This window comes from Gopherus flavomarginatus, chromosome 2, assembly GCF_025201925.1.
Source record: "Gopherus flavomarginatus isolate rGopFla2 chromosome 2, rGopFla2.mat.asm, whole genome shotgun sequence".
In the NCBI taxonomy this organism is placed as follows: Eukaryota; Metazoa; Chordata; order Testudines; family Testudinidae; genus Gopherus; species Gopherus flavomarginatus.
In genome coordinates this window covers 117,490,183-117,504,775 of record NC_066618.1, presented here as the reverse complement: position 1 = coordinate 117,504,775, position 14,593 = coordinate 117,490,183, and the positions used below count along the sequence as shown (strand labels likewise).

The 14,593-nt window shown below is 41.9% G+C and overlaps 1 protein-coding gene across 6 annotated transcripts in view; it reads left to right on the top strand.

Annotated features, from left to right (window-relative positions):
• The window catches only part of BRD9 (bromodomain containing 9), a 64,936-nt gene that overhangs the window by 39,849 nt on the left and 10,494 nt on the right, over nucleotides 1-14,593 (top strand). For all 6 annotated transcript variants that reach the window (XM_050938208.1, XM_050938206.1, XM_050938207.1 and 3 more), the window contains exons 9-12: nucleotides 1,843-1,918; nucleotides 3,961-4,056; nucleotides 9,155-9,287; nucleotides 10,307-10,418. In XM_050938208.1, coding sequence (XP_050794165.1) covers nucleotides 1,843-1,918; nucleotides 3,961-4,056; nucleotides 9,155-9,287; nucleotides 10,307-10,418 — 417 coding nt within the window. The remainder of the gene's footprint in view (nucleotides 1-1,842; nucleotides 1,919-3,960; nucleotides 4,057-9,154; nucleotides 9,288-10,306; nucleotides 10,419-14,593) is intronic.

Genomic DNA, 14,593 nt, shown 5'->3' with positions numbered 1-14,593 from the left:
TCCGCCATTCACCTCAATTATTTGTGGTAGTGGCGAACGCATGAAGGGCATGGCAATCTCCTCCCAGCGTATTGCATCCTGGGTGACATCCTGCATTCGGGCATGTTACAACTTGGCCCATGTTCCGATGGGTCCTCTTACCGCCCATTCTACTCGGGCTTAAGCCTCATCTGCCACGTTTTTGGCCCATGTTCCCCTACAGGAAATCTTCCGCGTGGCCACCTGGTCTTCCATACACACCTTTGCATCACACTGTGCACTGGTCCAGCAGGCTAGAGACGATGCCGCCTTCGGCGCAGCGGTTTTACATTCCGCAACGTCTCGCTCCAACCCCACCGCCTAGGTAAGGCTTGGGAATCACCTAATTGGAATGGATATGAGCAAGCACTTGAAGAAGAAAAGACAGTTACTCACCTTTGTAACTGTTGTTCTTCAAGATGTGTTGCTCATATCCATTCCACACCCGCCCTCCTTTCCCACTGTCGGAGTAGCCGGCAAGAAGGAACTGAGGAGCAGATGGGCCAGCAGGGGTTTATATCAGGCGCCATGCCGGCGCCACTCCAGGGGGCGACCTGCCAGCCCACCGAGTGTTGCTGGGGTAAAAAGTCTCTGATGAACGTGCACGCGGCGCGCGCACACCTAATTGGAATGGATATGAGCAACACATCTCGAAGAACAACAGTTACAAAGGTGAGTAACCGTCTTTTCTTGTGCATTCCCCCTTCCAAGTGTGCATCACTCATTTCATTATGTGTAATATAGAGTTTAATAAACTATTTAGAAATAATTTTCTTTGTGGCACTTCTTAGAGTCGTTTCAAGTACTTTAAGAAAGAAAATCATGAGCTAGAAAGAGAGGGATATTTAATTGGAGATTTAAAGTAATAGCAGCAGGTAAGTTCCAAGTAGAAGAATGAAAGAGCACCCATCCCTCAGATATGGGCAAGAGGCAGCTTTTTGGCCTTTTGGTTCAGATCAAGCAAAGTAGTAATTCTGCTTTACTCTGTCATCAACATGTGATTGTGTCTCTGTAAATCCTGTTTATCAGTCCTCTTCCTGATCATAGCTTGTCTTTAGACAGTCAGACATGTATGCTCAAGTAGTCCTGATCCTCTGATTATAGTTTTTTCCCCTAAGGGCTTGATTCAGCACCAGTTGAAGTAATTGTAAGTGTTTTGTTTCCTTTAACCAGAGGAGAACTGAAGTCCTAAATTTACAGGGCGGGTAGACTTAGAGACAGAAAGATGAATTAGCTCATCTGAGTCCTGTGATTCTGTAGCAGTTGGGTGAAGTGAGTGGCAAGGGAGCAGGAAGATATTATGTCCCAGACACAGGATGGAGCAAGTGTTGGAGAGATGTGAAAACAAGCAGTTCGCACTGGATTTGGAAATGGATATGTTGGAGGATGGGCACGATGGTTGCATTTACTGGAACAAAGAGCAGTCTAGCCTTGGCAGCGTGGACACCTGTGGTGAAATCTTGGCTCCCATGGAGTCATTAGTGAAACGCCCATCAACTTCATTGAGGCCAGGATTTCACTCTTACAAGTTTTAGGTCTGAGTTAAGAATTAGTCAGATAAGGGACAAAGTATCATTTGTTCCAAAGGACGTCTTCAATCTTTGAAGGATTCATTAAAAGGAAGTTACTGTACAGCCAGGACTCTACATTCCTTTTTATTGAAAAAGGCTATTTAAGTGCAGTATAAGAGAAGCCAGGTTCAGCTAGGAAATTTTTTCAAAGAAACCTATGTAAACTAAAATCTCAGTGTTTCAAATTTGGATTGTTTTGAGTTATAACGATGAGTGTAAGGCTACTCCTTTATCAATATACTTCTATTTACAGATGGGTTATCTGAAAAAGAATGGAGATGGATCTTTATTATTCAGTGTAGTTAATTCATCAGATCCGGAAGCAGAAGGTAAGTGTTTAGTTCTTTTAACAATGTATTTCTAATGGTAACTGTGGTGTAACAGGGTAGCTGGCCCCTAAAATGAAACAGAGTCCAGCTCTCCTGTTTCAGTCCAGGTGCACCTTTATTTGGTGCAATGAGAAGGGTGGGGCTGCCTCTGGGAGTTATAAATGAGCTACAGCCCGAAGGCCGGGGAGAGTTCAGAATCCAGGGTCCAGAAATGGGGAGAGAGCTCAGAAGAAGAGCAGAGCTGGGTTGAGAGCTTCAGGAAGGGGAAGCTCCAGAAGAAGGGAGCTTAGAGAGTTTGCTGGTGAGCAGTGGAGCCAGATCAGGCTGCTGGTGAAAGCAGGAGGCAGGAAGGCATTTGAGGGTTTGTCTGCTAACTTTCGCTAGACAAAGTGCTGTGGCCAGAGAGGGGTGAAAGCTAAGACCAACAGAGGGAGATCTAACAGTTGCTTATAGTAGTTTGGAGGGTTATAAAATCTAATATTGACAATATGTTGTTGTACATCTTTGTGACACTATAAAGGAGAATGCCATTGTCCGGCAGTGCTGGAAGGAAAGAAGACACTGAATGTGATTTAATTAGGCTGCAGCTTTATTCCTAAATGTCTGGGAGTACCCAGCAGATAGAATTGTACAGTGCAGATAATCCCATCATCATTTACATATACCCAGGGGGCTGCTGGCAGGCACCCTGCCCCCCTTACTGATCCTGTTCCCCAGCCAACCCACTGTGCCCCTACTCCCCAAATGAGGGTTAAGAGAGGGCTGTAAAATAGGGGGTACCCCTGCCATACCACTCATAGGAGTCCTGAACTCCCCCCACCTTTTTCTACTCTTTTAAAGAATACCTCCTTTAAATCCTTTCCCACTCCATTCTATCTGATCACCATATTCATACCCTGTGTAGTACCTGCATTGGACATCTGCCCCAAGCTTACATAATAAGTTGTGACATCATCGCCTAACCTTTAGATTTTTGCCCACTAAGCCCCCAGCCTGCTATGGGGAAGGTGAAAAAAGCCACCTCACCTTGGCCAATCTGACAGTGAGGGAAAAATTCCTGCCCACGCCCACCCCCACCCCCCTTTGAAAAAGGAGCCACTAGCATAATGCCCACAGTGGATTATGATGAAACCTGGTATTTTAACTACGGAGGGCAAGAGGATGAGTGCTGCTCAGCCTGGTCCAAGTAAAAGAGAAGGCTTTTACTGCACAGATGTGGGTATGAATATCCACCCCCCAAGTAACTGGAAGAGATGGGAAGGATGGGAAGGTTAAGGTACCCATGCTGATGTGCTATGGAGCTGCTGTAGCTGGTAACTCTGGTAAATCTCTAGTCCTTAAAGGGACAGCACATCTCTGGCAAGTTAGACAAATGACCCAATCTCTTAATGTGAAGTGAGGTCATTTTAAGTATAATAATGTGTTTTTCATTAAGTATGGAAACAGTGCACATTCAGCATCTCTTGTGCTGACTATTTTAATGAAACAGTTTTTATGCAACTTTAGCATAAAGTCAAGTCCCCATAATCACAGTTACAATTTGTACATTAATTTAGGATTCTTATTTTTTCATTGTAGCCTTGTTCTCTATAAACATGTTACTGTTTACATGATTCATTTTACAGGTTCTGGTTTTTTTGGAAGCATACAAAACTTGAAGCATGATGTAATACCTTACTGTTACAGCTCTTGTGGCAAGAGGAAGTGTTAAGGTTATACTGTGCACTTAAAAAAACAAATAAAACTAACCAAACTTGTGGTTGAAAGATTGAAATTTAGCTATATTGAATTGAATGTGTTTGAAAATTAGAACAAGAACTTTGATTATTGTGGCTGTACTTCATGCATATCATTTAATATTATGTTTTACTTTTGTTCAGCTTTGTCTCATCTTCTATCATTGTGACAAGTATCGAAATACTCATGATGATTATTTAATCTTAATTCCATAAGTAGAAGTATATGAAATTTATACCTAAGGTATTTTGAAAAGATCATTAAGTGTATAATACGAATTTTTTATTTAATCAAATTTATTATAGAGGAAGAAACTCACCCAGTGGATCTGAGTTCTTTGTCAAGCAAATTATTACCTGGCTTCACTACACTGGGCTTTAAAGATGAACGAAGAAACAAAGGTAAATCTGTAGAAAGAAAATAGCTTAACTTTAGTGTAAGTGCTTGATCAAACTATAGAAAGCAAATAATTCCAGATTATTCTGTCTCCACATTTCTGGTACAGTTAGCTGTTTTTATAAATTATAGTATTTGTATTTGAACTGAATGCAAATGTTAATTATCAAAACAAAAAGCAAACTTAATGAAAATAACAGTATTAAAATGCTATGTTGATTTCATTATTGTTCAGTTGAATGTAACCTCTGCAATAGAAATTTTTTTCTAAAGCTGCATCCGTTTGAATGTTTTCTTGGGAATAAAATACGTTTTCGTCTTCAAGTAGTGTCCCTGTGAGTGCTCCACTGTAGGTGTGTCTGCTGATCGGAGAACTTTAGTAGCACAGTGTATATCCCCACAATCATGTCATACTCCTTCACTATCGAGTTAGGGATCAGATAGTGATCCAGATGGGGTTTAACAGTACTCCTCCCGAGCTCCATATGAGACCCACGATCAACAGTGTCTGGAAATATACCAGCAGGCTTGGTATGGCCACCCATGGACACCTCCACCAGGCCATATGCCGCCATACTGGGACCTCTGGGTGGCACAGAAACAGCCTGCCTTGCAAGTGTCAAGCATCGCCTAACAACCCTCCAGGCACGCTCCCTCATCCGCAGCATTTAGGGCCTCAGAGCCTCGAGAAACTAAGGAGCAAGAAGAGGACACACAGGATGAGATAACACTTGAAGCCATATCTTCCTCTTCCCCAGATGAAGAGGTCATGCCTTCACCACCATCCATGGCAGATGGTTTCTGCCTGTTTAAGAAGCTGGTGAAAAGAGGAGTGGATACCCTCCACATGCCATTGGAGGAAGTCAGGTCAAAGACATGCACCACCAGCTCATCAACAATCTCCACTCTTAGTCCTACTTAAAAATTGCCCTCCCAATCAATGAAGCGATCTTAGACCCGGCTAAAACGATGTGGCAAACCCCAGCATCGGTAGCCCCAATGTGCAAGAAGGTAGACAAGAAATATTATGTCCCCACAAAGGAATCAGAGTTCCTTTTCTCCGACCCACCATCCAGTTCCATCGTGGTGGATGCACTAAAGTCTCGTGGCCGATAACATAATTCCAGGGCAACACCCTATGACAGAGACTGGAAATGCCTCAATCTCTTTGATAGGAAGCCATATTCCTCATCCGCCTTACAATTTCATTGCCAGTTACCAGACAGGACAAAATATGACTACACGGATTATAGTAAGTTACATGACTTTATTGACAAGATGTTGCAGAGTTCTCGGGAATCCTTTTAAGGCCATCATTCAGGAGGGGCAACGGGTGACAAATACATTGTTGCAGTTGGCTCTTGACACCACCTGCACAGCTTCCAGGTCCATTTCCATGGCTGTTGTGATGAGACTGGTGTCATGGCTCCACCTGTCGGGATTCCCAAAGGAGGTGCGGACTATAGTGGAGGACATCCCCTTTGAGGATGTGAAACTCTTCTCTGAGAAGACTGACTCCCTTCTTCACATCTTGAAGGATTCCAGGGCCACCCTCAGGTTACTGGGAATCTACACACTGGGGAAAAAGATGTTTTAGCCCCCAATCCCAGCACAGGCCCATTTATCTCAATTCCCATCACAGTGCCACTATGAGCCCCAAAGGAAAAAGGGAAGATTTACTAAATGTGTAAACCTTCTCGTTCTCAATCTTCATCCCTCCCCCTGCCCCTAAACACCACTTTTGACAGGCAGATTGTGGTGCTGCAGCACCACTCCACACTACTGTCTGTGACCATGCACCCATTTGGCAGCGTTCCACGGTGCCTGGGAGCACACAACATTGGACACATGGATCCTAGAGATTATCCTATCCAGATATTCCATCCACTTCACCTTTCCACCCCCCTCCACAATACCCTTCCCTGTCCCTCTTCAGGGACCCTTCTCACGAAAGTCTGCTGTGTCAGGAAATAGATTGACTCCTGCAGTTAGTAGTTAGGAGGCAAGGGGTTCTTCTCTTGTTACTTCCTAATACCCAAAAGGAAGGCAGGTTGGAGACCTATTCTGGAGCTCAGAGCTCTCAACAAGTTTGTCAAGGCTCAGAAATTCAAGATTGTCACTTTATTGCCAATCATTCCATCACTGGAACAGAGAGACTGGTTTTTGGTCCTCGACCTACAGGACACCTGCTTTCATATTTCAATGCTACCGGCTCTCAGATGATTTCTCAGATTTACTCTAGAACATGACAATTACAGAGTCCTCCCCTTCAGACTTTCATCAACCCCAGAGTATTTTCCAAAGTTCTCTGTGTGGTAACTGCTCATTAGCACTCACAAGGAATAATGATCTACTCTTACCTGGGCAATTGTTTCCTCAGAGCCCGGTTGCTCCAGGAGGCTCATTGAGCCACTGATGCCACAATAAACTAAACTGGTTCACAAAACTGGCCCTTCAGATCAGCACCCAAAAGTCAACCCTCAAGGCCAGCCTAGACACTCTACAAGCCAAAGCCTTCCTACCTCAAGACAGGTTCCTATCCCTGGTCTCACTAATAGCTCAATGCAGTCCTCAAATACCATCCAGACTCTTGCCTACAACTCCTGTGGCATATGGCGGCAAGCATAGCTGCGATATCACACACCAGACTCCATATGCGATGCCCAGAACTATGGTTCAGTTTCTTTTACAGACCGAAAAGAGACAGTCTGGACAACCTCCTGTCACTACCTACCAGGATCAAAAACTTCCTCGACCTGCGGAGAGAGATCCCTATACATCCATCTCCTAGAGTTGAGAGCGGTCTGGAATGTCAGTGCCTATATCCTTCCACAGATAGCAGGATCACATACGAAAATCCTAACAGATAACATAGCCTATATGAACTACATCAACTGCCAGAGAGGGACCAGGTTGCCCTCTCTATGCACAGAAGCAATGGAACTGGTGCATCTCTCATAACGTCACCTTGTCCACAGCTTACCTCCTAGGTACGCAGAACTTGATACTGGACAAGCTTAGTTGCAAATTACCACACAACCATGAGCGGGAGATGCACCTGTCAGTACTTCATGACTTGTTCATATGGTGGGGAATACCATCCACAGACCTGTTAGCCATTTACAGAACAAGATGGGACAGCACTCTCTGGGCCATGCACTCCTTTTCCCCTGGGACCAGGACCTTTTTTTTACACCTTTCCTCTGTTTCCTCTTCTGCTGAAGGTCCTTCTAAAGGTAAAGAGGGACAGTGCTCACCTAATCCGGATTGCTCTTACTTGGCCAAGGCAGACCTGGTACCCTTACCTGATGCCGCTCGCAGTGTGCCCATTGATCTCCCTTCTGACCACTCCTCACCACCTCTCACAGGACAAAGGGCAAACCATACATCCCAACTTGGGGATTCTCTGCATCAAAACATGGCTCTCACATGGTTCCAGCACCTAGAACGCTCATGTTCAAGGGAAGTACAAGAAGTTCTATTACACAGCATTCTTCCCAGACAAGATTACACTCAGACTGCATCCGAAGTTCATTCTTAAGGTAATCTCCTCTTTTCATATGAATCAGTCAATCTTCTACCTCAAGCCTCACCAAGACAAGAGGGAGGCCATGCTGCATACCCTAGGGATCTTCTAACATCTAATATTCTACTTGATAGGACAAGAGCCTTCAAGAAGTCCTCTAGACTATTCCTCTCTATGGCAGAAAGCTCTAAGGGCTCAGAAATATCAGCCCAAAGACTCTCCAAGTGGGTCTCGAATTCAATTAGTGCTACCAAATTCATAACATGACCCCTCCAGACTTGATACGTACATGTTCCACAAGAGCGATCTCATCTGTCACTGTCCTTGAGGATGTCCCTATCTGAGAGATCTGCAGAGCGGCAAAATGGCTGTCAGTCCACACCTTCGCCGAGCGCTATGTGATCACTGGGGACTCTGCCTCTGATGCCATCTTCAGCTCCACAGTGCTGTCATCTGTAACCGACCCGACTCCAAAGTCCCAGCCCTCCAGAAGTACTGCTTGGGAGTCACCTATGGTGGAGTATCCATAGGGACCCTACTAGAAGAAGAAGTAGTTACTCACATTGTGCAGTTATGATGATTCTTTGAGTTGTGTGTCCCTGTGAGTGCTCCACAATCTGCCTTTCTCCCCTCTATTTTTGAGTTCTCATTTATGACTCGGCAGTAGAGAAGGAACTGAGGATGGTTAGCCCGCACGCTGGCTAGCCTCGTGGCAAGGCACAAGGAGACACAGAGTGCATGCACGAGCCCAACAAACACTGATACCAAAGTTCTCCGATCAGCGGTGCAGGGATGCAGACACACCTACAGTGGAGCATCCATAGGAACACAAATCTCGAAGAATCATCATTACTGCACCCAAGTGAATAACTTCTTTCTGATGATTTGGCAGTTAGCATTGCTTGGATAAAACGTACTGATGCTGAAAAAATGTCTACTGGTCAGCCAAAATGTTTAGCCCTAGCAGGTCATAGGAGATTGGATTTAACATTTAAGTGTCACTTTATTAAATCTGTAGTAAAGTGGGGGTGGTTCATTGTTTGTTTAAGTTAATTTTGTAAAACTTGTCAGTAGTTTTCAGTCTGCCATGATTTGGCAACTAACACCTCATAATACTTTGTTTTCTTGCTGAAGTCTGGAATTGAAGTTGTGGATGTCAAATAAAAATATTGGTTTCAGCTAAATCATACTGGAATTAAATTAGCAAAAGAAAACAAGGTGGTCAACAGAATGTGGTTTTTAGGTGGTATATTTCGTGAATGGCCAGTTAAAAATATAAATGTTTTAGCCCTGTGGATAACAATAAATGTCTTGCTTTCTAGGGGCATAATCGTGATTTTTTTTTTTTTCCCCAGTGGTTCATAAAAATCAAACTTAAAATAGTCTCACTGGTTCTGTGGTCTTGCAGTGTCCTTTTGGCATTGGTATAGGTCAGGACTTGATATAAAAGAACTGGACCTTGGACCAGTGTAGCATTCTATACCTTCTTCAGGAAGGAAACAGGATTTTCTTTCTTTCCAGATGAGCTTTTACACTCAAGATAACTTCCTATCTTTTTCTCCTTTTTTTCATTCTAGTCACATTTCTTACAAGTGCTAGTACAGCACTTTCAATGCAAAACAACTCTATCTTTCATGATCTGAAATCAGATGAAATGGAACTGCTATATTCAGCATATGGTGATGAAACTGGGATACAGTGTGCCTTAAGGTAAGCATTTCTTTAACAGGGAAATCTAAGCCTGTCTTATTTCCTTTGTGAAAAGAGATTTTTTCTTAGATTAGCCGAGATAATATTCCATAGTGCTTTTTCATAGCAAATTACAGAGAGGCAATGCAGACTAATGGGCCAAGCATAGATGAAGTAGGAGCCCAGAACTCCTGGATTTCTAATAACTGCTCCAAAACTGGCTTGCCGTGCAACTTTGAGCAAACCTCTCTGCCTAAATTTTCCCAAGTTTAAAGTGGTGATATAATTTATTAACCTACATTACAAGGCTGTTACAAGGCCTGCTTACTTAAGGGTTGACCACACTTTGAAGTTGTAAAGTGATAAAGATTGTTAAAGTTTGCTAGTTTGGGTGCTGAAATAAAAGGCTTTACAGGGTCAAATTGGCAGGTATTTCTGTGACAGAAATAATGGGGTCTAGAAATTATTTTTCAGTGAACAAATATTTAAAGTTCTAACAGCAGTTTGTACTAAAGTTTGGTAAATCCTGTGTAGCTGGAGAGAAGCGTCTAACATCCAGAGATAAGGGCAAAATTTCCAAGCCCGGGGTGTGAATAATGCCTGGCATATTTCTTCTGTGGTAGTACATGTGATCTTGCAAAGTAATGGTATAATTCATTATATAAATATCACTGTTCTTTCTTTCTTCTATTACTAGAAAAGTATATAGAAAAAAATATAGAAAATATGTTCTGTGTCAGTTTTGCGTATTTCTTTAATGAAGCCAAATGTAAAATATTTAGATCTTGCATGTTACTTTCAGACCTGTTCAGGTTTCTGATGCTGTTACAGCAAACTATAATTTTTTTATCTTTGATAAACTCTTATTTCAAGTTTGTACAGTCTGCATGGGAAGCAGTGGCAAAGCCATCACTTTCTGGAGAGGAAAGCTGCTACTTTCCATTAAACTGTCAATCCTTTTAAAAGCCACAAGCTTCATCTTAGTAAATGCAACCGTTTTGAGTTTCTGATTAAATATTCTTTAACTTCATTTCCTCTAGCTTACAGGAATTTGTGAAAGATTCTGGAAGTTACAGTAAGAAAATAGTGGATGATCTTCTGGATCAGATTACTGGTGGTGATCATTCCAAAACCATTTATCAGCTAAAGCAGGTGGGTCCCAGTTATGCAGAAGTGAAATTAATCAAACAGTTTAATCAGCATAAGGATGGTCCTATTCTCATCCCTAAGCATTCACTTCTAAGTATCATTAAAAGGTGTCTAATTTATCAGGAAATGTTTTAGCTGTTTTAAACACACAATATTTTGTGGAAAAATTAGTTATTCATAATGTTAAAACAGTATGAGGAACTGTTTGGAAAACCAATTACCATGTAAATGCTGGGCTCTGTATTACCAGGGTTACTAACAATGTCCATTTTTAAGCAACCTGAAATGTCTAAAGAAATTGCAGTTGTCTTCCAGATGCACCATATTTGGAGATCACTTCTTCCTTTGTGTGCATACAGCATTAATAGGAAGTAACAGTCACACAGCCATGAGAAAACAGTCTAACAAGGAATTGCAAAATGGTTTCCTGTTATCTACACTCTGAAAACCACTCTGCTTTCAAGAATTGCCCATATGGATGCAGTGTTCTAAGAGAGACAAACCTTTAGTGTGCAAGCACAGATGTTTCCAGCAAGCAGCATTTATTGAAATCCTCCCCTCTCCTACTCCTTGCACAGGATCTGAGGTTATTGACCAAACTAAGTGCGCACTTCTTTCTTAGTCTGTAAAGTGCTAACTTCTGAACACAGCATCTAATCAATTCCAAAATTTCACACAACGTTCTGGGTGTCAGTGGGCAGAACCCTGTTGATTTTGGTGAAAACCAGAACAGGGAAATGGGGGATCATACAGAGCCCCTGGCAAGGGGATAGAAAAAGGGGGGACCCTGGCATGGGGGGCACACAGAGCCTCCTGGCATGAGGAGGTGTGTGTGTGGCAGGGAGACAGCATCCCTGAAATAGAGGGAGGTGGGAGGATAGCACACAGAGAGCTTTTTTGCAGGGTGGGGCAGGGGGAATGGAGGAATGTAAGGAGCCCCTAGTATGGGCAATGAGTTTGGCCTACAGAAGTAATAAAGTGTGAGACCCTCTACTAAAAAGGGTGTGTGGCTTTAAATACCCTTCAGTTCCTGCCTGGCCACAGAAAAACCAGTGCTGTGTTTTCAGTGCTTCCCTGGTCATCTCTCTCTCTCTCTCTCTCTCTCTCTCTCTCTCTCTCTCTCACGCCCCCCCCCCCCCCCCCCACCTCCACCCCCTTTTGTGCTCATTTGGGCATTGTTTTTCTCTATAGTTTATATATTGTACTCCGGGGGGAATTCTGCACCAAAAATTAAAAATTATGTGCACAGTATTTTAAAATTCTGCATTTTTTTCTCAAAATAACACTAAATAATCCCATCAGTTTCATTCAGAGTGCATTTGATTTAAATCAGTAGTCAGGAAGACTGAATTTAATCATGGATTTCTACATAAAAGTGCATTTTTGTTGGTGGTTATAACCAGGGCCGGCTTCAGGCACCAGCGCAGGAAGCAGGTGCTTGGGGCAGCCAATGGAAAGGGGCGGTATGTCCAGGTCTTGGGTGACAATTCAGCGGTGAGTTGCTCAGTCCCTCTCAGAGAGAAGGACCCACTGCCAAATTGCTGCCGAAGAATGAAGCAGTGCGGTAGAGCAGCCGCTGAAGTGCCGCCAATCATGGCTCCCTCCTTGCCCCCCTTTTTGCTGCTTGGGGTGCAAAAAAGCTGGAGCCGGCCCTGGTTATAACCTTAATACATATTCTTCACAACTCAGAGATAGATGTAGATTTCATTTTTAGAAAGTGTACACTATACATATTTAAAGTGATTTATTTTGAAAACTTTTCAGTTTAGTTTTACAGCTATACCAGAAAATGAATGAGTGTTTGGTTATTTCATTTACCAAAGGTAGTTGAAGCAGATATTTATGAAGTCACTGGGAGGTGACCTACCTCCAGTTCAGCAAGTTAATCATTAATATTTGGAGGATTTTCTTGCCATGCTATATTAGGAGGAGAACATCACCAAACAGACATTTAAATTGTTCTATTTAACTAAAACAACAACGTTAGGTATTCTGGATTTTTTTTCTTCAGTTGCAAACATAATATTTTAATAAAACAAGCATATGAATTTTTGTATTTAGTTAAACATTCAAGTTTTTTTAAAAGAAGGTTTGTTTTTGTTAAATTGTTTTAAACTAAAATAGTTAAAATGAAATATTAAAAAAAATCAACTGTGTGGGCCAGGTCAACATGAGAAATTTAAAATATTGGCTTCTGCAGCTAACTCAGTTGTCCTCCCTTTCATTTTCCTGTTTGTTTTAATCTGGAAAAGAAAAACAAGCTTTCCTGCTTTTTCGGGCCCCAAACTATTTCTCAATTTGGAATGAATTACTCCAAAGGAAGAAAATATTCTTTCCACACTGCAGAAGAAGCTACTGCTGTTAAAAGTGAGATTATCACTTAGTTTCTGAATCCAAGTGCTTAAGCGTCTTCCAGCAATTCACTGGTGTGACTTTCTTTAAAACATCATCAGCAAACATATATTTCTTGAATGGTTCACCCTTAGCTCTGAAGTTTATTATAGTTGGCATTATGGAGGGATGATTGCTGGATGTCCATGTCATAGCCAACTCCTCTTCTCTTCTTCAACAGTTAAGGTTTGACCCTGGTACCAAGTATTGAGAATATTTGCAAGAAAATGAGCTGGAGATGGTGCTTGTCCCATTTGTTTTTTTAATGCTCATAATTTAACTCTGTCATTGCATATTTCTCTTTTTAATTTCTCTTTTTAAAATCTCACTAAGTTCCTTTAAAATGTCAACAGCATCAGCAATAAAACAGCTATTTCCCTACATTTTGTTCAAGGCTACAGAAATAGGCTTCAGGGTACTCAGCATGTGTTCAACATTTCTCTTAAGCCCAATGTTGAGAACTTTGGCTGTGACAGTGCCATCTCTTTTTTTACGATTTTGTTCACGAACTGTCATCAGATTAGGCCAGTTCTTGCTATAGTGCTCAAAACAGTGCACTACTCCGTTTGCTTCTTTCCTCCCACTTTTTTCAGAGCAGCTGCTGCAAAGTGGTTGTTATGGAAGTATTTTGCAGTTTCAACAACATTAGCCTTTACTTCTGGAACACTGAAGGTTTTGGCTAGGGGGTGCATCAAATGAGCACTGCAACTGAATGAATGTTATTAGCTTGGAACTCTCTTCTAAATAATTTCTTCTCATCTTGGATTCATTTGCCGCATTGTCTGTGACCAAGCTGTGTACTAGACATTTGAATTTTTTTTCACAGTTTGTTATAGCTTTATTGCTACTTCTCGTAAGTATTCTGCTGCGTGTGCATTTCCTGATGTATCAGTTCTTTCTGTAAGAAAGACATTCCCTTCTTCTGTTGTCACACAAGCACATACAACAGGATCATTGTGGACATTGTTTCTGCCATCAAGATGCTGGTTAACAATTTTACCCTCTAGACCTTTTGCACACAGCTCAATTTCTCTTTCATACACTTCATCCAGCAATTTGCCTGCGACATCTCCTCTGTTGGGTCGACCATATCCTTGTCTTAATGACTGAACCTTGTTAATGAAGTGGGGATTCTCAATCATACAGAAAGGAGAGTGTTGCATAAATAAACCGGGCAATTTTTTCATGAATTAACTCTTTTTTTGTAATCTGCTTCTTATCACAAACTTATCTATGGTTGTTTCTGGATGATGCAGTTGTTTTGTTTTTTTTTTTCTTTTTGCTACAGGTGATAGACTGTGGTTATGTTACATACATGATGTGACTGAAACACTATCATTGGCAGATAACTCTGAAACTGTAGACAATGATGTTGATCTTGAAAGTGGATAGTCTTCAGAATCCTATATGTTGAGGATGGATTCTCCAAAACAAAATAAGTCAATGCAGTTATTTAATTATTATTACCATACTGCTCATTTAGTATTACGCATTGCATTCACTGACACTCAGTACTTCTTTAAAGGTGAAATTGTTAAAGGAAGATCTGCCTATTTCAGCTATATATTTTTTTATCACAACTGCATCTAAAATGCATCTGCATCCATAGAGTAACTACACCTCTACCTCGATATAACGCTGTCCTCTGGAGCCAAAAAATCTTGACCGCGTTATAGGTGAAACCGCGTTATATCAAACTCGCTTTGATCCGCCGGAGTGTGCAGCCTCACCCCCCCATAGCACGTCTTTACTGCTTTATATCTGAATTCGCATTATATCGGGGTAGA